The sequence below is a fragment of the Lissotriton vulgaris genome, chromosome 8 (genome assembly GCF_964263255.1).
Source record: "Lissotriton vulgaris chromosome 8, aLisVul1.2, whole genome shotgun sequence".
Taxonomy (NCBI): Eukaryota; Metazoa; Chordata; class Amphibia; order Caudata; family Salamandridae; genus Lissotriton; species Lissotriton vulgaris.
The window spans coordinates 33,637,532-33,663,989 of NC_141696.1; the positions used below are offsets into that span (position 1 = coordinate 33,637,532).

General features: G+C 44.2%; 1 protein-coding gene across 1 annotated transcript in view; it reads right to left on the minus strand.

Annotated features, from left to right (window-relative positions):
* Positions 1-26,458, minus strand: part of LOC147693316 (NACHT, LRR and PYD domains-containing protein 3-like) — a 1,315,468-nt gene that overhangs the window by 977,620 nt on the left and 311,390 nt on the right. The window contains exon 4 of the mRNA XM_086933670.1: positions 2,764-2,874. Within this exon, the coding sequence (XP_086789796.1) occupies positions 2,764-2,874 (111 nt within the window). The remainder of the gene's footprint in view (positions 1-2,763; positions 2,875-26,458) is intronic.

The window sequence follows — 26,458 nt, forward strand, 5'->3', positions numbered from 1 at the left end:
GTGCTGGTGTCAACCTGGGCTTCTATTGGAATTCTCAAGGGCATATTATCAAGCCCATTATCGCTGCTTTAGCAGCAGTTTCCTGCCGCTGAAGCGGCAATAATTTTAATGCTGTGCTTGATAACATGCCCCTACATTTTGAAATAGAGTGTACAGAACCCCTATTCAGTTGCATCGCAGCTGGGGCTCCGACCGGAGGCAAATTGCTGGAGATGCAGTGCACAGCAGGCCTCCTTTCTACATGTAGCCTGGTGATGCCGGAAAATAGCCCAATACTGGGTCGAGATATTTTAGGCGATTAGCATAATTCAAGGGGATAATATTGAACCTATGTCTTTAATGGGAATACTGGGATATGTTAAAGATGCCCCTACGGCAAGTACACGACTTTTAACCATGCTGTGCCTCATGGCGAAGCATAGAATAGTTATACACAAGGGTCAATCAACTGCCCCTACCATTAGGAGTTGGGCAGTACATACTACAATCTGCCAAGAACAACTGAGTACATTTTGGGAACTGATGCCCATCGCATTCCGAACCAAAGACATTTGGGAACCATTTCCAACCTGGTTTGCGACATACCATAACAATCAAGTTCCACCACAGTCACTCCTCTCACATCTGTGATCAGCACTGAAGGGAATAGTGTAATATTGAATACTGAATCCCAGATTCACCAGTTAATAGACTTGTGATAAGGTAAATGTGTCATACCACATGCTCTTGCTAGTTGGATGGTTTAAAGATGCTATTAAGTGGGTCCTTGGTAATGTTATGCTGCCTACTGTATTAATGCCTAGATGGTGTTGTGCTTCCTAGTTTACTCTTTGATGTTATTGTTGCAACAAAAATACATTTGCATGGTACATATTGTTGTAAACAGGCTTAAATTAGATGCTTGGAAACACTTTAAATGCCAATAAACTAATTTTTTTTAAAAACGTCTATCTGCTTTTGTGCCAACATACTAAAGGGTTAAGCACAGCATATTTTATTTCAAGGGTCTGAAACGTTTTCTGTAGTGAGAGCTATTTCTGGTCAGTGAAAATCATCATGAGCTACTGAAAGCTAAACAAGTAACGCAATGCTACCAGACACCCCACGCCCAGCTTCATTGCCTATTAACTGAATGCCTATAGAGCCAGATACTAGGGTTTTAAACAAAATACTTTGACCAAGTGCACTATTACAGGGCTGCCTCATGTGTTAGTGAGAGCGTGGTCTCTGGAGATGTATGACCATGTGTGCATATCAATGGTATATATTTGTATGGGTAACTGAGAGACTGTGCCGTATGTACGTGCAGCACAGAACATACCTTTCGCAATATGTGGCACTGTTACATGTATCTTATTGGGGCGACCTTCTGCCCCAAGCCCAATAGCACAGCCCATATTGACTCTGCATTTGCTTCCTTTCATTTTTATTTTCCATTTTACTCAATTTCATCCAATTATTCATCCAATCTTCCGTTTGAACCTAATCCAAACCACATGCAGGGTGATGCAATTTTCCCAGGTTTCTCATGTTCAAGAGTTGGCCATCCGGACCTCACTTCAAGAACACGTACAAGCGCATTGTTCATCAAAAGCAATTTTTATTAGAACCCAATTCATTTCTGGCTACTAGGGCCCTTCATCAGGGGTAACTGAAAGTGACAATAAAATATGCATTATTATTCCACTAACCCATATGTTACATGAGAAACCTGGGAAAATTGCATCACCCTGCATGTGGTTTGGATTAGGTTCAAACGGAAGATTGGATGAATAATTGCATGAAATTGAGTAAAATGGAGAATAAAAGTGAAAGGAAGCAAATGCAGAGGCAATATGGGCTGTGTTATTGGGCTTGAGGCGGAAGGTCACCCCAATAAGATGCTGTTTCGTATGATACGTGCAGTTAGGGCGAGGCACGTCACCAGTGAGCACGTAACACAGAAAATGGATTATAAAAGAGGAGAAATCGAAAATTAAAAATGGTGCGCACCCCGTATAATTATGATGTTATACTTTCACATGTATAACACAAACATACAATATTTTTAAATGAGAGACATTTAAAGTGTAGAAAAATGTTCTGCAAAAATGTTCATAATTTGGAACATTTGTCTGCACTTTAAATTTCTCTCATTTTAAAATTGGCTTTATTTTTCTGACATTCTTATGACACAGTCTCTATTGGCCACTGGGAGTAAGTTGCCTGCTGTTTGTTAATGTGACACTTTGAAATGGGAGAAAATTAAAATGAAGAACTAACTTAATCATGAATGTACATTTTCCTTTTAATTTTATCCGATTTAAAAGCATTCAGAAACATCATTGTGTTCACAGCTCAAATACTGAGTGGGACAAGAGATTTTATCTAACTGTTAAATACTTCAGTGCCCCAGTTCTCCACCTCTGTGCCCCAGCCTGAGTCACAAATGCGACCCCATCACTGCTCATTATCAGGCCCTGCTGTCTGCAGCCTAAGGGTAATGATGTACAATACACAAAGACTTCACTTAATTTTAAAAGAAAAGTATGACTTTTTGTTTATCTAAAATGAACTCCAGGCTGTGAGCTACTCTTATGGTGTCTGGGAGCTACAGGCAGCTCCCAATCAGCTGGTTGGATACACCTGCTTTAGTGCCTTTTTGTGGTTCACCCTGACAATGATTGTGGTTGCTTCAATAGGGTATCACCCCTCTTAACCAATAACCCAATCTAATCCTTCTCTGCCTGTCGGTCTGCTGAGACAAAAGTATCACTTACTCACCTGACATCATCCAACAACAGCACCACCTTGTTCGAGAGACTAATTGATTCTTCGTTTTCAGTCTCCGGTCCAGTGTCCGATTCCAGATCCTTTGGTCAACATCAGGAGTTCCTGTAAAGAAAAGGAAGAGGGTACACATGTATTCAGCAGAAAATCCAGAAAAACAAAATCAGTCATTGAAAATGACTTCTTCACGAAACCTCTCGGAGCTAAGAGCTGAGAGGCAATACATTCTTACAGACTCTTTGGTGTGAAAGCAACACCGGAGAGAACGTTGTAAACTAGAAAACTTCACTACAAGTTGTGCAAGTTGATGAATGAACACGTGTAGCAATTACATGATGTAAACTAAATCTGTTCTAACTAAATGTAATTAATAATGATTGTTTTGTAGATCGGTCTGTAAAGCCAAACCTATAGAAGGATCACTGTGGATCGTCTGACGTCTTCTGCAGACCCTTCACAAGCACAATCCCCGGTACACGAGCGAGTAGATCACAAGTAGATAATGGGGAGATAACGATTAGGCAGTTAGTTGGGACTATCACAGCCTTTAAGGGTCAACAGCTGCTCATTGAAAGATTCAGAAGAGCACTACAAACAAGACCCTCTTCTCTAGCACCGAGAAGACTTCCTTCTTCTGAACCTTACAGATCCTTAGTCACTGTTTTCATCCTGTTATGTTATGTTATGTTATGTTATGTTATGTTATGTTATAATGGCTTTTGTCGAGCGCACGGCTACTCAAAAAGAGTGTCCCGGCGCTTTTAGTAAGGAGGGCTGCAGTATACTAACATAACACATTAAAAGAAAGAGTATCACAGAACAGAAAGAGCACAACAAGCAAAAAGGCCTACTGGGTAAACAACCAGGTTTTAAGGCCCTTTCTAAAAGCAAGTAAGCTGGTGGCTCCCCGAAGTATGAGAGGCAGAGAGTTCCACAGTTGTGGCGCCAGTAGTCCAAAGGAGCGACCTCCCAGGCGCGCTCTCTTCACTCGTGGGACAGTCGCCAAAAACAGGGATTCTGACCTCAGAGAACGAGCCGGACGGTAGAAGGCAAGTCTCTTTTGGAGGTACTTTGCTCCCGTCGCATGGAGGGCCTTGTATGTCAGGGTCAAAGCCTTAAAGGCGATCCGCTTGCGGATTGGGAGCCAATGCAGGGTCTGCAGCAAGCCCGCTGCACTAGCGCGTCTGTTCAAGCCAAAAATTGCTCTCGCCGCAGCATTCTGCACAACTTGGAGCCGCTGTAACAGGTACTCTGGCAGGCCCAGGTAAAGGACGTTTGAATAATCTAGCCTAGAGCCTATCAGGGCCTGCACAGTCAGCTTCCTGTGCTCCTCCGATAAGAGGGGCAGAAACCTCCGCAGCATCCTAAGGAGGCCGAAGCAAATGCCCGACACCCCCAGGATCTGGGACTTCATAGTCAACCCCTTATCCATCTTGACCCCCAAGTTCTTAGCCATTTGGGATGAACAAGATGGGGGGAACATATTAGTAGGCCACCAAGCCTGCCAGTCTGGCTCCGTGTCACACCCAAAGAAGAGTACCTCGGACTTATCGGAATTGCACTTGAGGCTGTTCAGTTGAAACCATTGGAACACAGCCCCAAGGCAATCCCGGATACTCTCCCCATCAAAGTCTCCTCCTCTCTTGCACGAGAAGAGGAGCTGGGTGCCGTCTGCATAGGATACGATCCGGGCCCCAAACGACTCCGCCAACGCCGCCAAAGGGGTCATGAGGATATTAAAGAGGGTCGGGCTCAAAATAGAGCCCTGAGGGACCCCGACTCCCCGAGGCGGCATCATGGCGGAATCTGGCGAGGCCCAGACCGTTTGCCGGCGGCCAGCTAGAAAGGAGGAAAACCAGCTGAGCACAGTCCCCCGTAGTCCAATCTCACAAAGTCTTGTGAGAAGGCCATCATGGGGGACGGTGTCGAAAGCCGCCGACAAATCCAGCATCACCAGCATGGCTTTGCCCCCAGTATCCAGAACCTCTTTAATGGTTTCTGAGACCTCGAGGAGCGCAGTCTCCGTGCTGAGATTTGGGCGAAAGCCCGACTGGGTGGCATGCAGAATCTCATTCGTCTCTAGAAAATTGGACAGCACCGTCTGCACGTGCTTTTCTACAATTTTCGAGAGCGCCGGCAACAGAGAGATAGGCCGATAGTTGACTGGGGCCTTTGGATCCAGACCAGGCTTCTTGAGCAGCGGGATGACCGTTGCCTGCTTCCAGGCCTGCGGAACCACTCCCTGGCTCAGCGAGAGATTCAATAGCGGGTTAACCAACGGATTAATCACCTCGGCCAATTTCGCCAGAATTTTAGCAGGGCACGGGTCTAAGGGCGAACCCGATTTCAAGTTGCCCATAAGTGCTAAAGAGGCGGGCGCAGATATAGGTGGAAACACGCCTAGCATCAAGCCTGGCGAAGCCGGGGGCGATCGGTTGGCCTCAGAATTAATCAGCCCAGCGGGTACCGCCGATGGAAAAGAATCCTGTATAAGTTGGATCTTGCTAGTAAAAAAACTAGCGAGATCAGAGGCCCAAGAGTCAGAGGGCCTCTCCTCAGAGATGTTAGACCGAGGAGATATAAATTCTCTAACTATAGAGAAAATCTCCTTACAGGAGTTGGAGGCAGCTTCTATCCTCCCTGCCAGGTAGGCTTTCTTACCCAGGCGAATGTCCCGGTGATAGTCCTTAACCGCACTCTTATAGATCAGCTTAGCCTCCGAGTCATGTTTTACCCGCCAAGCTCTTTCGGCCACCTTGCACTGCTGCCGCCTGGCCGACAGTGCTGTGGTGAACCAAGGGGCGGAAGCCCGTTTTGGAGTAAGACGGGGGGCCAGTTCCGGGGCAAGATCGTTAAGCCTGTCTGAAAGCCATGCCTGCAAGGACTCCAGATCCTTCGACAGGTCGCCAGAGAGGGGACAAGGATGATCCAGGGCAGCCTGAGCCAGCATCTCAGGGGTCACTCGATGGTAAGCCATATGGGTTCGACCCTGCTGCTGTGAGGCGGCAACAGCCGATTTAACTGTGCCTTTGATCGAAAATTTAGCAAGCAAATGGTCTGACCATAGTACCGGGATAATCTCTAGCGCCTCAAGAGGGGATGTCGAGAAAACCTGGTCGAGAGTGTGCCCCTTGTCATGCGTCGGCCCCTGCAGATAGGGGAGCAATCCCAGCGGTGCCATAGCCTCTGAGATTTTAATAGCGGCCGCGTCAGATGGATCATCCATCCGAAAGTTGAAATCCCCGGCCACGATGCAGTGTTCCGCTTTCAGGGCCAGTCCCAGTAAGACGGAGTCAAGATCTTCAAAAAACGTTCCGGGAGGGCCAGGCGGTCTATGTGGTTGGGTGTCTACCATGACACTGATGGCTCCCTGAGATACCAGACACAGAACTCACCCACTCTTACATCCCCTTAGTTGCTGCTCAGTAGCCTTCTCATCTCGTCGGTCTGCCGCGATCCCAAACACAGAGCTCCCTGACCCTTATAGTCTCTCAGTCGCCCCTCAGCAGCCGTTCTCATGCAGACGGTCTGCTACGATTCAAGCATCTCACTGAGATCCCAGACACAGAGCTCACTGACCCTTATGTCTATCAGTCACCCCTCAGCAGCCCTTCTAATGCAAACAGTCTGCTATGATACCAGCATCTCACTGAGATCCCAGACACAGAGCTCACTGACCCTTATGTCTATCAGTCACCCCTCAGCAGCCCTTCTCATGCAGACAGTCTGCTATGAGACAAGCATCTCGCTGGGATCCCAGACACAGAGCTCCCTGACCCTTATGTCTCTCAGTCACCCCTCAGCAGCCTTTCTCATGCAGACGGTCTCCTATGAGACCAGCATCTTGCTGGGATCCCTGACACAGAGCTCCCTGACCCTTATGTCTCTCAATCACCCCTCAGGAGCCCTTCTCATGCAGACGGTCTGCTATGATACCAGCATCTCACTGAGATCCCAGACACAGAGCTCACTGACCCTTATGTCTATCAGTCACCCCTCAGCAGCCCTTCTCATGCAGACAGTCTGCTATGAGACCAGCATCTCACTGTGATCCCAGACACAGAGCTCCCTGACCCTTATAGTCTCTCAGTGGCCCCTCAGCAGCCCTTCTCATGCAGACAGTCTGCTATGAGACCAGCATCTCACTGGGATCCCAGCCACAAAGCTCACTCACCCGTATGTCTCTCAGTCATCCCTCAGCAGCCCTTCTCATGCAGACAGTCTGCTATGAGACCAGCATCTCGCTGGGATCCCAGCCACAGAGCTCACTGACCCTTATGTCTATCAGTCACCCCTCAGCAGCCCTTCTCATGCAGACAGTCTGCTACGATACCAGCATCTCACTGCGATCCCAGACACAGAGTTCACTGACCCTTTATAGTCTCTCAGTCACCCCTCAGCAGCCCTTCTCATGCAGACAATCTGGTATGATACCAGCATCTCACTGAGATCCCAGCCACAGAGCTCACTGACCCTTATAGTCTCTCAGTCACCCCTCAGCAGCCCTTCTCATGCAGACGGTCTGCTATGATACCAGCATCTCACTGAGATCCCATACACTGAGCTCACTGACCCTTATAGTCTCTCAGTCCCCCTCAGCAGCCCTTCTCATGCAGATGATCTGCTATGATACCGCCATCTCACTGAGATTCCAGACACAGAGCTCACTGACCCATATAGTCTCTCAGTCCCCCCTCATTAGCCCTTCTCATGCAGACAATCTGCTATGATACCAGCATCTCACTGAGATCCCAGCCACAGAGCTCACTGACCCTTATAGTCTCTCAGTCACCCCTCAGTAGCCCTTCTCATTCAGAGGTTCTGCTAAGATACCAGCATCCCACTGAGATCCCAGGCACAGAGCTCACTGACCCTTATAGTCTCTCAGTCACCCCTCAGCAGCCCTTCTCATGCAGACGGTCTGCTATGATACCAACATCTCACTGAGATCCCATACACTGAGCTCACTGACCCTTATAGTCTCTCAGTCCCCCCTCAGCAGCCCTTCTCATGCAGACGATCTGCTATGATACCAGCATCTCACTGAGATCCCAGACACAGAGCTCACTGACCCTTATAGTCTCTCAGTCACCCCTCAGCAGCCCTTCTCATGCAGACGACCTGCTATGATACCAGCATCTCACTGAGATTCCAGACACAGAGCTCACTGACCCTTATAGTCTCTCAGTCACCCCTCAGCAGCCCTTCTCATGCAGACGGTCTGCTACGATACCAGCATCTCACTGAGATCCAAGACACAGAGCTCACTGACCCGTATGTCTATCAGTCACCGATCAGTAGCCCTTTTCATGCAGACGGTCTGCTATGAAACCAGCATCTCGCTGGGATCCCAGACACAGAGCTCACTGACCCTTATAGTCTCTCAGTCACCGCTCAACAGCCCTTCTCATGCAGACGGTCTCCTATGAGACCAGCATCTCACTGTGATCCCAGACACAGAGCTCACTGGCCCTTATAGTCTCTCAGTCACCCCTCAGCAGCCCTTCTCATGCAGACGGTCTGCTACGATACCAGCATCTCACTGAGATCCAAGACACAGAGCTCACTGACCCGTATGTCTATCAGTCACCGATCAGTAGCCCTTTTCATGCAGATGGTCTGCTATGAAACCAGCATCTCGCTGAGATCCCATACACTGAGCTCACTGACCCTTATAGTCTCTCAGTCCCCCCTCAGCAGCCCTTCTCATGCAGACGATCTGCTATGATACCAGCATCTCACTGAGATCCCAGACACAGAGCTCACTGACCCTTATAGTCTCTCAGTCACCCCTCAGCAGCCCTTCTCATGCAGACGACCTGCTATGATACCAGCATCTCACTGAGATTCCAGACACAGAGCTCACTGACCCTTATAGTCTCTCAGTCACCCCTTAGCAGCCCTTCTCATGCAGACGGTCTGCTACGATACCAGCATTTCACTGATATCCAAGACACAGAGCTCACTGACCCGTATGTCTATCAGTCACCGATCAGTAGCCCTTTTCATGCAGACGGTCTGCTATGAAACCAGCATCTCGCTGGGATCCCAGACACAGAGCTCACTGACCCTTATAGTCTCTCAGTCACCCCTCAACAGCCCTTCTCATGCAGACGGTCTCCTATGAGACCAGCATCTCACTGTGATCCCAGACACAGAGCTCACTGGCCCTTATAGTCTCTCAGTCACCCCTCAGCAGCCCTTCTCATGGAGACGGTCTCCTATGAGACCAGCATCTCACTGTGATCCCAGACACAGAGCTCCCTGACCCTTATGTCTCTCAATCACCCCTCAGGAGCCCTTCTCATGCAGACGGTCTGCTATGATACCAGCATCTCACTGAGATCCCAGACACAGAGCTCACTGACCCTTATGTCTATCAGTCACCCCTCAGCAGCCCTTCTCATGCAGACGATCTGCTATGATACCAGCATCTCGCTGGGATCCCAGACACAGAGCTCACTGACCAATATAGTCTCTCAGTCACCCCTCAGCAGCCCTTCTCATGCAGACGGTCTCCTATGAGACCAGCATCTCACTGTGATCCCAGACACAGAGCTCCCTGACCCTTATATCTCTCAATCACCCCTCAGGAGCCCTTCTCATGCAGACAGTCTGCTATGATACCAGCATCTCACTGAGATCCCAGACACAGAGCTCACTGACCCTTATGTCTATCAGTCACCCCTCAGCTGCCCTTCCCATGCAGAGGATCTGCTATGAGAACAGCATCTCATTGAGATCCCAGGCACAGAGCTCACTGAACCTTATGTCTATCAGTCACCCCTCAGCAGCCCTTCTCATGCAGACGGTCTGCTATGATACCAGCATCTCACTGAGATCCCAGACACAGAGCTCACTGACCCTTATGTCTATCAGTCACCGATCAGTAGCCCTTTTCATGCAGACGGTCTGCTATGAAACCAGCATCTCGCTGGGATCCCAGACACAGAGCTCACTGACCCTTATAGTCTGTCAGTCACCCCTCAGCAGCCCTTCTCATGCAGACGGTCTCCTATGAGACCAGCATCTCACTGTGATCACAGACACAGAGCTCCCTGACCCTTATAGTCTCTCAGTCACCCCTCAGCAGCCCTTCTCATGCAGACGGTCTCCTATGAGACCAGCATCTCACTGTGATCTTAGACACAGAGCTCACTGACCCTTATAGTCTCTCAGTCACCCCTCAGCAGCCCTTCTCATGCAGACGGTCTCCTATGAGACCAGCATCTCACTGTGCTCCCAGACACAGAGCTCCCTTACCCTTATGTCTCTCAATCAACCCTCAGGAGCCCTTCTCATGCAGACGGTCTGCTATGATACCCGCATCTCACTGAGATCCCAGACACAGAGCTCACTGACCCTTATGTCTATCAGTCACCCCTCAGCAGCCCTTCTCATGCAGACGATCTGCTATGAGACCAGCATCTCACTGAGATCCCAGGCATAGAGCTCACTGACCCTTATGTCTATCAGTCACCCCTCAGCAGCCCTTCTCATGCAGACGGTCTGCTATGATACCAGCATCTCACTGAGATCCCAGACACAGAGCTCACTGACTCTTATAGTCTCTCTGTCACCCCTCAGGAGCCCTTCTCATGCAGACGGTCTGCTATGATACCAGCATCTCACTGGGATCCCAGCCACAGGGATCACTGACCCTTGTAGCTCCTCATCCACCCCTGGAGCCCCTCTCATCCCCTAAACCTACATATCAGTATCTCACTGAACCTCTAGACACAGGTGGTTGTTTTTCGTTGTTGCATCATTAAATACATTTGAATAAACACTCTGGTGTCGACCACAGATATTGGTACAACACGAGACTCTTCAACCATTGTTTTATCCTAATTACGTGTGCCTGGCAGAGTGTTCTCATCTACCTTCATTTATCTACGGACCCTTCCTCTCAGAAGATTTTCTGATTGTTCTGTCGCCTCCGAAGTTTCCGAAATTTGCAGATTTCACCCTTCGCCGTCTTTCTCTGGGGTTTAGAAATGGAAAGGAGGGGATTGGAATCGTCAGGCTGTTCTTCTTACATTGCAGCCTCAGTTCAGAATTCTAGGAATGGAAGTTCGCTCAAGGTCTGTTAAAGATATTGGTCTAATTTTATGGAGTGATCTGCTGCTGATAGGTCCATCCCCATACCTTGTGAGGGGTGTAAGGTACTCAAAATTCAAAGAGATGGATTTTTATTAGGCATGGCTGTGTCCACTCTGAGGAGTCAGTGGGCAGCAATCAAGGCTATTCAGGCATTTCCTTGGCACTTTTTGACCCTTTAGCTAGCAGGCTTTTAAAGAGTTTTCATCTCAGAAGGCCTGTGGTTCAGTCGCCTGTTCCTTCATGGGATCTCCCATTGGTGCTCTCTGCTTTACAAGAATCTTCTTTCAGCCCCTTCCCTCAGCATCTTTTCGATATTTGACTCTGAATGTGTTCTTTCTTGCCGCCATTACTTCAGGTCATAGATTTGGGGAGATTGGAGCTCTTCTTTTGCCATGGCTTTTATTTATCTTTTTTTCTCGATAAGATTGTGCTGAGACTTAACCCTGCCTTTCGCCCTAAGGTTCCTTCCTCTGGTTATCTATCTCAGGACTTAGTTCTCCCTTCTTTCTTTCCTTTACAAATCTCAGAGAAAGAGATTACTTTGCATTCCTTGAATCTGGTTAGGGCTCCTATTATCAATTTGCAAAGAAGTGCCTCATTTTGGAAAGTGCATTCTTTGGTTCTCACTTATGGGATGAGGTCTAACCATCATAAGCCTATTGTTTCCACGCTTAGCAGGGGCATTAAAACAGCAACTGCTTTGGCTTACCAAAGGGCAGGTCTCTCCCTTCCTTCTCAGGTTCAGGGATGTTCCACTGGGGCAGTCTCTTCCTCATAGGCAGCTTTTAAGGGTGCTGCGATCAAAGATATTTGCACAGCAGCCACTTGATCTGATCGTCAAACTTTCATTTCCTATTACCAATTATGATTATGTGAAGATTGCCCCACTTCCTTCTGTTCAGCTGTGCTTTCTGCAGTGGAATATAGTTATTTTTGTGTTTTTTCATATTGGTGTTTTTAATGAACACAGTGGGTCTGATTCAAGAAAGTTAACTTATTCCTACATAAAAAATAAGTCTTTTTATGTGTGCAGAATCCACAATCGTAAGATAATACTTGTAATCCCTTTGTGAATAGCAAATGATCGTAAACTTATACAAAAGTGGAAGTTTATCCTTGTGAATCAGGCCTGAGTGTTGCATTGATTCTGTCTCTCTCAATGTTTTCATTATGGCTTGGGTGTACGCTCAAAACGTAAGGACTGTTGCAAGGAAGAAGGGTGAGGTAGGAAATGACTCAGTTACTTACCAGTAAACTTCATTACTCCAAGTCTATCCTTCTTTGCCCAGAGTCCTGCATTAGCTCCCTCCCTCCCTGAGAGTGGGGGAGGGGTGGTAGTATTTTCGCTTGAGTAATGCAGGAAGTGTTCTGCTTGGCTGTGCCTATATGTCCCCGGATTCACAGTACTTCCTGTGGGGGAAATTTTGGGATGGGCATTATGGAAACAGTTTTTAGTATTTTTAAGGGGGAATGCTGTGCACTAATCATGAGGTGCTCTCGACTTAAGGACGGTGGCGAGGAAGACAATGAGTAATGAAGATTACGGGTAAGTAACAGAGAGAATATGTCCAGCATTACCATGAATCTGACCAGTTTCCATAGTCTTTACATCACCTCCTCATCCATTCTTCATCCCGTTCCTTACTAGATGATCTTATGGTGAGAGAAACTCACCGAGGCCACCCCTACCAAGCTCCTCTTTCTCAAACTTTCTATTTTTTAAATATCCTTCAACATCTTTAAAAGGGGGACAGACTCACCACTCATCCCGATTCCAAAAACCCTCTATAAAGACTCCCAAAAAAAAGAGGAAGGAATCATAAGTAATAGTGTGAGGAATAAGAAATCAGAGTAATGAATATTACCAGTACATAATCCAGGCAGTACCTCCTCATCCATTCCTCGTCCCATTCCTTTCTAATTGTAGGAATACCAAAGCATAACAGATACGAGTTGATGGAATTCATGCAACAACAATTTTATTAAGTGAAAACATGCATGCATCTGCCAGGCGAGGGGATATCTGCTCTAAGAACGACAGCTCCACGTTGGGATGCTGACCCCTGAGACAAGCTCTGTGTGTGATCATCAACAACAGTGGAATGAGAGGCCAGGCCGCTGTAGCACAAACATCAGAGAAGAAGGGGGGCCCACCCCCCCAGCCCTAGAGGAGCCACCCCCTGGCTAAAGATCCCTGAAAGGAACCAGATGGCTCAACATGAACTTTTCTGTATGAAAAAGAGATTGCCCCCTTAATCTAACAGATAACATGGAAAGAGAAGTGTTTCCCTCTGGTGTCCTGGATGAAATTAACAAAAAGGGAGATACTTATTCTAAATTCAGTCAATCTGGGCAAATAAATCTTAACTGCTCTTACCACATCCAAAAGAGAATCAAAGTTAGAGGAACATTGGGAAGAACAAATTCCTGTGATCTGGAAAAGATGCAGTTCTCTTCAGCAATAAACTGCGCACCAACCTTTAGAGCAATTCACTGAAAAAACCATAGGTTTCAGGGGTGTTATAGTTAGCTCGACATTTCACTCATACAAAACCATTGAAATTCCTCAGTTATAGTTAGTTGTACTAACTGTAACTCTCGCGCCCGTAATCCACTGGTGATGATGTCACATATTGCATCATTCATGACATGGTCAGTGATATCACTGGTGACATCTCAAATGACATCACTGATGACATCATTCAGTGAGTGTGGTTTGGTTTAATATTTAAGTATGGATGTGTATATATATATATAGCAATCTGCATTGAAGAATGAGTGGCTATATAAATATCTTGACGGTAGTTTTTGTAGCAGAATGATTCACTGTTTTGTTGACTAATTTATAGTGTCTCACTAAATATATTGGATAGTGACTAAACTGTGTGAATATTTGTATCACTTTGTCAGTTGTTGTTTAATCTGCTGCACCAGTTGGTTACTAGCTATGTGAAAGTCTATAATAGTTATTCATTAGTTAACTGAGTATTGGTATGGGAGAGTGAATGTGTGTGTGGTTCAGTGGGGGGTGTGTGACTGCCCAAAGATGTGTGAATAGTTGATTGAGTAGGTATATGAGGTTAAGACTGCATGTTATAACAGTTGTTTGGGTGAGTGAATATCTTTATGGGTGTGGTGATGAACAAATATATCTCTCAATGGTACATGTCCAACAAACTAGAAAAATAAAAGGCAGCACATGTGACAGTTGTTGTATATAAATAAGTATACATAAGACTTAGTGATTGTATGAATGACTGTATGGATAACTGTATACTTGTAATAGTGATTTTATAATACACTAAGTATGAGTTACTATCTATATGAATAAATGAAGTGGTGTTTGTATAAGTGTGTAGCTGATTAAATGTAAGTTTGATCCATTGATTGCATAAGTGAGTAGGATGACTGCATAAGTGAATAGGATGTGTGATGGTGTGTAATGTCGATATAGGTGTATAAGTATATTTGATAGTGTTCTATTTATCATTGACAGCATGTATGAGTGAATCTATACGTAAGTGATTAGATGTGTGTGTAGATCTGGGAATCAGTGAGTGGGTTTTTAGATACTTGTATTGCTGTGTCAATGGATTCAAATATGGTACTCTGTATTTTACAGTGAGTGATGAAAGATTATACTAGTGTATGATGAGTATATAACTTTGTCACGTGGATGATGTCATCAGTGATATCATCAGTGATGTCATTTGAGATGTCATCAGTGATGTCATCAGTGATGTCACTGACCATGCCATGAATGATGTAATATGTGACATAATCACCAGTGGACTGCGGGCGTGAGAGTTACAGTTAGTAGAACCAACTATAACGGAGGAATTTCAATGGTTTTGTATGAGTGAAATATCCAGCTAACTATAACACCCCTGAAAGCTATAGTTTTTTCAGTGAATTTCCAAGGTTTTTTAAATGCTAATTCCTAACTATAACCTGTTTGAGACCTATGTTTTTTTCAGTGAATTTCAAAGGTTTTTTAAATGATAATTCCTAATTATAATGTTCATTAAGCATATCTGTTTTTTTCTATCTTTTTTAATTATCATCCCTTTCTCAACCTAGTAAAAACTGCAAATATTACCACTCTTCAATTTATCACTTCTGCCACGAAAATCGCTACAAACCAGAACCACAACTAACGTTAATATTAAACAAACTAGGGGGCATATTACCAAGCAATAGCGATAATTATCGATATTGCTTGGTTAGCGTGAAAAAATTATCGCTGAGCTGCGGCGATTTTTATCGCAGATAAACCTTGGTATTACCAAGGTTTATTGCAAATGCGATAAAAACCGGCCGCAATGCATGAATATCGCTGAAAAGTCAGCGATATTCATGCATTAGCGAGCTAATGCTCTTAGCCATGTTATCCACCTCCCATTGGATTACATGGCTAAGAACTGCTCAGGGCAGGTGTTAGCTTTTGGAGATATTCGCGCTTAGCGTGAATATCTCTAAAAGTTGGTAATAGGAGATAGCGATGTTAGCGACTGTTTCCAGTCGCTAACATCTTGGCACGCCCACTTTGCATGTCATTAGTGATAAATATCACTGACATGCAAAGTGGGGCCCAAGATGGTCGCTATCTCCTACTAGCTGTCGCTAACTGGTGTTAGCGACAGCTAGGTAATAGGGAGATCATTTTATCTCCGCTTTCTTGGCTTTTAAAGCCAAAAATGCGGAGATAAACCCCCTTGATAATATGCCCCTAGGTGTTCTCGTAGAAAAAAACACCACTTCCTACACTTTCAACAACAAACAAAATCTACAATGCTACCTAAAAAAACAGGCGACAGTTCCATTTACCACTAACAAATGAATATCAACATTTAACTAGTGTAGGAACGTTGACTATGTACTGTGTGAATTACATTCAACTCACACCCATATCTAAAGACAAATATGTAATAGAGGTACAAATTATGCATTTCCAACACCCAAGAAAATCACAACACCTAGCGCCACCACCACTACAACCAACCCTCCTGACCCCTCCCCCTCTACTACCTCACAGGCAGCGCAAAACAGGACTACGGACCTTCCCAAAAATATATATATTTCCTCAACAGCACACATGCTCAATGTTCAGAGATGTGGCAATCAACTATGTATTAGGGAAGGAACTTGCACATCAACAATAATGTACACAATGCTAACACTACCGGTGATATGCAATACGCAACTCACTATACAAACAAAAACTTTTTTGTGTGTAAATATACTATTAATACATGTAGTGTACTGCACAGTGGACACAACCATATTATCTCAGACCCTGGGGAATATCCTGGTCATGTAGCTGCGTTGTCTACCCCCCCTTGAAGCAGAAGCTGAGTGGGCTGGTCCAAAGTACGCAACTCCAGCATAAGAGTATAAATAATTCGCCTATGCCTTGTGTTTGGTTGACTTCTTCAAAGAGACAAGACTCTGCCACTGCAAAGGTCGTCACCCTGCCACGTGGCTGCCCGCAAGCGCACGTGGCTCCTCGATACAGGCCCATTGCGAACTCAGCACCACAGCACTGCAGACTTATGTCTGTATCTACTACTGCCTTCGATCTAAACTGTGGACAGCAGGGTTCACAACTTGAATTCAGCTTTGGATCTACACTACGGACAGCATTGAAGTTAGCCTTGATTTATGTAAGGCAGAGACAATTCTATTCTATGTCCTCTGACTTTGTTAAAATAAGTGACAAAAATTATTTTTCGATATCTGTGCTGACTATTGCCTTCAATGATATCTGTGCTGACACTGCCTTCGATCTACACCGTGTTCAGTAGAGTTTACAACTTGATACCAGTTTCACATCAGCACTACAGACAACATTGAATTCAGTCTGTATTTAAGGCAGAGACAATTGTACTCAGTCCTCAGATTTTGTTAAATTATGTGACAAAAAGCATTCCTCAATGTTTGTGTCGACTACTGCCTTACATCTACACTGCGGACAGCAGGGTTCACAACTTGAATTCAGCTTTGCATCTTCACTACGGACAGTAGGGAATTCAGGCTAATTTATTTAATTCAGAGACAATTGTACTGTATGTTTTCAGATTTTGTTAAAATAAGTGACAAAAATCATTTGTCAATATCTCTGCTGACTTCTGCCTTCAATCTACATTACGGACAGCAGGGTTCACAACTTGAATTCAGCTTTGGATCTACAATACGGACAGCATTAAATTCAGCCTTCATGTATTTAAGGTAGAGATAATTGTACTCTATGTCCTCCGAATTTTGTTAAAGGATATGGCAAAAAGAATTTCTTGATGTCTGCTGACTACTGCCTTCGATCAACAGTGAAGACAGCAGGGTTCACAACTTGAATTCAGCTTTAGATCTACACTACGGAGAGCAATGAATTTAGCATTAATTTATTTAAGGCAGATACAATTGTACTTTATGTCCTCAGATTTTGTTAAAGGATGCGACAAAAAACATTGCTCAATGTCTGTACTGAGTATTGCCTTTGATCTACATTGTGACGGCTCACTATTCAGGTGGAATGGTGATTGCACATAACGCATTCCAGTAAGCAAGAGACATTGTACCAGTGTGACTCGCCCGAACCACGAATCATCGCTGTGTGCGCACACGCTGAGTTGTTTCGGTACCACTAAGTCACTGCACCACAAGTCATCTCCTCGTGGCCTTATTACGGCAGAATTCACTATGCAAAAACATTGCTCTCTGTGCGGCCTCCCTGGACCTCGCATCATTGCAGGTTACGTACACGCTTAGTGCCAAAGGTACTCCTAACTCTGTGCACCATAATTCATTGCCACGTGGCCATATTCAGGCAGAGTTCAACAGACAAAAGACATTGGTCCGAATGCGGCCCCCCTGGACCACACATTATCGCAGGGTACATACAAGCTCAGCCCCTAAGATATTACTAACTCAGTGCACCATAAATCATCGCAAAGAAGAGTGAACAGTTTTATGTCAGCAATGAGGCATACTATCACTTTTAAATGGAATTCATGTAGAATTCAATAGACAAAAGACATTACTCCAATTACTGTGCCTCCCCCCCGACCACGCATCATCGCAGGGTACGTACACGCTAAGCGACAAAGGTGCTAATAACTCAGTGCACCATAAGTCATCACCACGTAGCCTTATTAAGGCAGAATTCAGTATGCAAAATACATTCTTAACAGTGCGGTCTGCCTGGACCACGCATCATCGCAGTTTATGTACACACTCAATGCCAAAGATACTACTAACTCAGTGCACCATACGTCATCACCACATGACCGTATTGATTCAGATGTCTTAATTGGAGAAAGTTATATCATAGTTTTTGGAGATCTACTGCAACTTACTCCCGTAAAAGGGCAACCAGTATTTATAAGAAAACTTGATTATATTAACATTGTTACTTCAGGTGCCACTAACTCAGTGCACCACTTATTATCGCTGGCTGCACACACGCTAAATTACCAATACTGTGCAGCTCTACTCAACCCCACGTGGCCGTCGGCTCTTGCTAACCCCTGCCTTCTGCCTACACTGCGGTCATCAAAGCTCACAATTAAATAGACTGTTGATTCATTATTTGCAGAGTACAATACCAAACTAAGTATAACACCTATCAAACCTATACAATATCCCTTTAGTATGCTTCCTTCAAAACCTTCTTTTGTATCACTTATAGATTTAGTTGAATAATAAAATTTACGCTGGAAGTGCAAAGGCACACTTAATAGCAGTCTACACTGGGGACAGCACAGGACACAATTTGAACTATAATGTCCCTGAAAAATACATATTTCGACAATGTTTTCCATACATCTTTCTTCTTTTATTTCAATTGTAACTACACATGATTTCCAGTCTAACATCTACACTGCGGACAGCAGGGTTTAAAACTTGAATTCAGTTTTGCATCTGCACTACAGACAGTATGAAATTAATTCAGCCTTGATTTACTTAATGCAGACACAATTATACTGCATGTATTCAGATTTTGTTAAAATAAGTGAAAAAAAACATTCTTTTATAACTGTGCTAACTGCTGCATTTGATGTACACTGCGGACAGTAGGGTTCACAACTTGAATTCAGCTTCGGATCTATACTACAGACAGCATTAAATTCAGCCTTGATTTATTTAAGGCAGAGACAAAAAATACTCATGTAACACTGCTAGTATTCTCAAGCACCTTCAATCCCTGCATCCTGTGAACTATGCTCACAATGAATGTAGAAGACTGCGCCAAAATGTACCTCTACCACCGGTAATACCAAGTACCTCTGGGGCATCACCTTCAACATCGCCACCAGAAATAGGTCCCCATTCTGAGAAAGTTAGAAAGCACTGCGTGAAGTTCAATCGTTTCATTTGTTATGGGGAGCAATCAGTAGACCTAGTTTGCATCACTATTGATAACCATAGATGGTAGGTTTTTTTTCCCCTCAAAGTTCATGCAGTCCAATATGCAACAGTCAACACTTTGAGTGCAGCCCGTTCAGACCACACATCATTGCAGGGTGAGCACACGCTAAAAACCAGACGTACCACTAATTCAGTACATCATAAATAATCGCCACGTGGCCTTAGTAAAGCACAAATCGGTAGTCAAAATACATTCTTACCAGTGCGGTCTGCATGAACCACGCATCATCGCAGGCTCCACACAAACCGCCCCTACCTCAGTGCACCACAACTCATGAACCCTTTACGATAGAATCTTCTATGTATTATTTCACATATAGTGCTCCTACCTTTGTACAAAAGAAGTCATAAACCGTTTACGATTGAATATCTGTGTATGATATCATGATTACTATTCCACTTGTTATCAGCAGCAACGTAATAAAATGGGAGTCAAGCACACGTACCCGTACCCACTTCAACTATCTATATGTGTCCGTGTATTTATTATGTTTGTAAAATGCTGCTCCTTCGCCCTACCACATTATATTATGCTGTAAATAGCGTATGCAACCATCTTACCTCTGCCAGTAACAAAATCTTTGATTATATAACTTTCTCTCACGCATTCTACAAATACAAATGTACAAACTGGATCATTACAATACTGAAAACAAAGTGTATAGTAAATTTATGTGTGTGCAATTGTTCAAATTTTTTTTGTATATTTATATAGCGTGAAGTTGACCCATTACTATATCAGCAATTTAAATTAGCTCTGTATTTACAGTACATTTTAAGGCACGGTAGATTATGTTATTTCTCTACAATAACAGGATGTGTACACGACTCCGAGCCTCGAACACTGATTTCCAGCACCAAGTTTGACAGGATACCCGAATGACAACATACATATTTAAATTAGCAACCTAAAGTTTTCATAGCCCTGTATTACTACAGCTTCAACACTCCACTGACGTACCACTAACTCAGTATATCATAAATAATCGCCATGTGGTCTTATTAAAGCACAATTCAGTAGTCAAAAGACATTCTTACCAGTGCGGTCTGCATGAACCACACATCGTCGCAGGCTCCACACAAACCGCCCCTACCTCAGTGCACCACAACTCATGAACCCTTTACGATAGAATCTTCTATGTATTTTTTCACATGTACTGCTCCTACCTTTGTACAACAGAAGTCATAAACCGTTACCGATTGAATATCTGTGTATGATATCATGATTACCATTCCACTTGTTATCAACAGCAACGTAATAAAATGGAGTCAAGCACACCTGCCCGTACCCACTTCAACTATCTATCTGTGTCTGTGTATTTATTATGTTTGTAAAATGCTGCTACTGCGCCCTACCACATTATATTATGCTGTAAATAGCTATGCAACCATCTTACCTCTGCCAGTAACAAAAAATTTGATTATATAACTTTCTCTCGCGCATTCTACAAATACAAATGTACAAACTGGATCATTACAATACTGCAAACAAAGTGTATAGTAAATTTATGTGTGTGCAAGTGCTCAAATTTTTGTTTGTATATTTATATAGCATGAAGTTCACCCAAGACTATATCAGCAATTTACATTAGCTCCGTATTTACAGTACATTTTCAGGCACGCGTAGATTAAGTCATTTCTCTACAATAACAGGATGTGGACGCAACTCCAAACCTTGAACACTGATTTCCAGCACCAAGTTCGACAGGATACCCGAATGACAACATACATATTTATATTAGCAACCTAAAGCTTTCATAGCCCTGTATTACTACAGCTTCAACACTCCTTTTTGGCCATGTTGTGGGACTTTACAGACATAATGACACATGTATGTGTAAGACCCGGGTGACGTCGACACTACAACACAGACACCCAAATCAGTTGATTTCTCATATAGCTCACAACGCGACCACGCCCATAGCTCCGGAGTCATGGTTCAAAGCCTTGCGCAGCACGGCCATACATCAGTCCAGCCCACACCGCTTATCCGCTTACGTTTCCAGGAAAACACAATAACGCTACATGGCCCAGATATCCATTGTAGTGATTTCTTAGTTCCAGGTCTAGTTGTTAGAACGGCACACTACGTCATGGCTGGAATACACACACATCACAACACACGTGACCCTACACACGTGCTCTACGCCATTTTAGAGTTGCTCCCATCGCAAGCGCTGTGATGGGCGGTCCTGGTGGTTCAGACGCCGCATGTAGGCCCGAACTACCAAACAGAGGGCCCACCACCACGTGCGTGGCCTCTTTGGTCACTGAGTTAGTGGTACCGCAAGGACTGAGCAGGTGAGGAACCTGCGATGAAGAAAGCTGCATGAGTATGTCCTTTCCCATAGTGATATCAAGACTCAGCACCAAATGTGAGACTTCTTGGTGGCAGAGTGGGACTGCATGATGTAGAACGTACCCTGTCCGCAAAAAGTTGAGCAATGAGGCTGGGTGCACAGCGGCGGGAGTAGATGGGATGTTGCAGACTCAATACAAAAAGGCGACACATCGATTAAGGCGTACGCAGTCCTATATACCGTATCTTATTGCATTTCTACTTTTTTTTCGTATAGCAGGAAAGTTTTTATAGTCGGTCAAAAGTCTGTCGCTCGTGATGATTGAAACCACATGGATCACTGCGTACCACTTGTTTTCTATAACCAGATGGAAAACATTACTACTCTACTAATTCTTCATAAATCGAAGCCCATTAAACAAGTTGGAACTGTACAAATAGTTGTATTTTTAATGCGGGAGGAGAGGTGTGTGAAAGGGCTATGTTATTCTACTTTACATTAAGATTGCAACAATTACCAATCATAACATGTTTTACAATCTTTTATATGTAGAGCTTCAAGGTGCACTATGTCCTGGCACATGGTGGAAGACACACCGGTGACAGAAAGGTGAGCTGCGAATATTCTTTTCAGTAACTCTCTCACTTCCTCTCTCATTTGATAAACAAATGACGCACAATCTTATCTTCCTTTTTATCTAACAGGTTGTGTTTCACAATTGGCGTTCCCCCAAAACCTGCAAAGCTTAACGTTTGTGAATTCTGCGATGATGCGTGCCCATCGTAACAACTCATAAGAAGGCTGCTTTGACACATGGTGGACCCTCTTTGAATCACACCTACGGCACAAGGGTAGCAAAGAAGCTTGTTTCTGAAGCAACGAGAAGTCACCTGTGGGCGGAGAGACTGGATAGTGTGCAGCAAGTTGACTGCGTACGAATGTACAATTACCTCCAGGCAGTGGGAGTAGATAGATTGGAATAGTCTCGGTGTGCAAAAAAGGGCGCTCACCTCCGGACACTAGGACTCAATGGGGTGCAACAGTCTGGCTACGCAGTAATGAGAACTCACTGCTATGCAGTAAGAGTGCATAGGTATAGTACTCTGGGAGAAAAAGAGTGCATAGACACATCGTTTCAGTGGAAGTTGATGTAATACAGTACCCTGAGTGTCCAAAGGCATAACACAGAAATATACGTGTGCAGTTGTATGTACTCTGCTATTACTGACTCTATACTATCTTTCAGATCACTAAACTTGAGGGTACTCTCTGAACCGGCACATGGTTGGAAACACACCAGAGGAAAAAAGGTGAGCTACGAAGATTTTCTCCAGTATCAACACTACATCTCCTGCTCCAGCTATTACTTTCTCTCTCTCACACTTTCAATGTCGTTTTTTCTCTCTTTCTCTCTCTCTCGCTCTCTCACATTGTTTCTCTTTCACTTTTCAAGTTATGGACGCTGCTGTCCACTTTGCACATAAATAAATGAAGGCTGAATTTAATACAGTCTGCAGTATAGAACAAAAGCAGACTTCAAGTTGTGAGCTCTGCTGAAAACAGTGTTTCCAAAAGGTAAGCAGAGCGGCCTAGGTACACAATGCTTCCAATTAAACGCGCTGAAAAGAAACAATATTGTCTTGCATAATGACGTGATCTCTCACCTAATTCTTTCTCATCTCTGAATCATTTAAAAAAACTTCTGGACCATACTGTTAATCTGACCTAGCAGGCACTTCCCTACAGACACCTCTCCACTGCGAGCCTATGAGAGGGGTGGGATGTATCAGGCACACTACACATGTGCGAATAAGCAATATTGCCAAGTGTTATGTTATTTTGTGATCTTTGACCTCATTCAGTCACATCTCTGTCTCATTTTAAGTACCATAAGATAGGCCTAGGCCTACCGGCAGCGCTGCACTACAGACTCCTGTTGAAGGTAATTCTATGGGAGGGGTAGGGTGCACTACCCTGAGTGTGCAAGTGAGAAAAACGAACTTGCCTTTCGTAAAGATGTAATCTCTGACCTCATTCAATCACATCGATCTAATTTTAAACACTTATTTTCATTTTTGTTTTGCAGTTTACCTACGCTCCTACCATTGGAGTCCATCTCACATTTTGTTCATTATACTGTTATGTTAAAGTTACGTTTCTATTTACTTGTTTTTGTTTTAATAAAAGTTAATTTTTAAAAAAATGAGCGTATATGTCTTCTTTTTATGACATCATTTCCCTATTATTTAGTGTGATAATCATATGCTTAGAGAAAATTTAAAAATCAAAAGTAGAAATTATGTTTATAACTAGAAGTATAATACTGAGGCTAACTCTTTACCAGCTCTTTAGTGTCGGTAGCTGCGATTCGTATGGAAAATTTTAAAAAGTCCAGCACACTTGCTGTTTGGATTAGCAACATTGTATGGTGAACTTGTGTGCTCAATTAAGTGTTCCATGAACTGTTACTATGGTAACAGGCAGTAAGCAGTTTGGGGGTAGGATTGAAAGGTACTGGCTGTACAGAAGCCGTTATATTTACCCAGGATCCTCTACATGACAGAGAGGAAATCAAACTGAGACGACAGAACACTATGTACGTTATGAGCAAAAGAAGTACACAACTCTTCGAATTAACCTCAAGAGAAGGTTTGAAGAATAGCCACTGACGTTACAAAACCCTATGTACAATTTACCTACTCTACTCTTCAATGTGCAATTATTTATCGATCACAATCAGACACTGTTGCTTGACGATTCACAGTGTGCACTTCACTAAATAATACTTGCCTATTTAAATGTGAAACAGAATTGTCGACATTCAAAAACTTAGGGTCATATTTATAAGAACAGAGTTAAAAGTATTGCCGCTTTAATGGCAGCAAACTGCCGCTAAACCAGTGATAATGGACTTCAAAATCAGATGTTAGGATCCAATATAAACCGCAATTAACAAGAGTTTTGCTGTCAGTCCTCAAATCCAAGGCCGCCTTGTAAATACAATGCTGTTGTCATACCTCCCTCTTCCATGTTATATTGTCATAGGAACACCTACCTTGCCACTGTGAACGCCTACATTGCAACTCATTGCAGATACGAGGTGAGCCGTTAGCAAACTGGCTGCTAACTTGCGTTAATGCATCTTAGTGTCGCCTAGAAAATAAAGCGATATAATTTTCAGCGCATTTTTGGCTTTTTTTTTAAATTGCGTCGAAATGGCATTCGTTAATATGACCTCAAGTTTGCTATGACACAGTGGGAACCTCGAATCCTGCCCTGCAATAGCAAACAGCAGTGTCCCGGGGGTAGGCACCCCAAGACACATCAGGAGCCGCTCCTGGGTGGTGTTGTTCCCCAAGGCTTTCGGTTGCTCCACAATGGAGACCACGGGGCCCCCCTCCCAAAATATAAAAAGACCCGGAGGGTGGTAATCCCCTGGGCTTGGACGCACCTTTGAGCTCTCTCACCCATTTATTTTATAGCACCGAAGAATGACAGTCCCTGGGCTACACGGCCCCTCTGAACCCCCATCAAAAGTACTATATTAGGCCCCGGGATTTGGCCATCCGAGGTAGCTAATTTTTAAACAAGCATAGGAGCCTGTGCTTCATTTTTATTTTCTTTACGGCAGATCCATGCACCCAGCACACATTTCTCAATTTTTTCAACAAAAAAAAGTTTTTGGGGGGCCCTAGGGGTCCTTGTGGGACCCCCTAAGCAGGTCTAGAGGGTCAAAATATTTCTTACCTGCCCCCTTTATACTTTTTGAACACTTGTTCCACTAATTTCTAGATCCTCGCTTCTACCGAGGCAGAAAATGGCTGCCAATGCTTCCTGGTTTCTAATACTGACAACCGCTTGACAGCCAATTAGCATTCAGTGCGTGATCGGGACGGTGCGCTTAGAGTACGCGCAAGATGCACGGATCCACTGAGGCCATAGATACATATGTACTTTTAATTGTAATTTTCTCAAGAAAAACTGAACGGATTTACACCATTTAAGCAAAAGGCACAAGTCTGAACCAAGGACTACCACGTTGCCAAAAATTGGAAAATTGCATGGAGAAAACACGTTTTGGGACCCCCCTTTTTTCTCACCCCCCATTTCACAAATGACCCCAAGACTTTTAAGATAGGAGCGTACCAGATGGCCCCACTAGTTTTGAAAATTTTGCGAAGATTCGTCAACCGGCGCCAAAGTTATTCCAAATAGAATGCTGCGGATTTCCTATGGAAAATAGGTCCTAACTATAACTACCTACTGGTGACCGCCAGTAGGCAATACCGTCCTCAATTATTCTTAGAAAGGGGGGATAACTGCAATTAGTAAGTAATGGGATGAGGAATAAGGAATCGGAGTAATGAAGATCTCTGGTAAGTAACCAAGGCCTTCTCCCTATTCTGACCACTTGCCCTTGCTGACTTTTTACTGGTCTGCCGGTTTCTCCTTTGATTCTACCCTATTTCTCTTAGCTGATAGCTTTATTCTAGTATATCTGCTTCCGTTTTCTCTAATCCCAGTTGCCCTCTATCCTCCAGTCTTCCCTTCACCCCTGTCCAGTTCTGGCCTCTTTTCCTCCAGTCTGCCCACCCTAACCCTGCTCTACTAGTTCTACCCAGTCTACCCATCTCTCCATCTCTCTCTTGAGTTTGCCACCCTGCTTCCTTCTCCACTCATCGTCTCAGTTTTAATTCTTGAATCGTGAGGTGGGAGGAGGAGAATCGCGCCCAGGTGGTCACATGACCTGGCGATCACCTGTTGTATAAACAGATGGTGGTAAATAGTGCGAGCGGTGAGTCATTGAGCCGGCAGTTGGGTTAATAGAATATACTTTACCAGAAAATTACAATGGCCTGGAC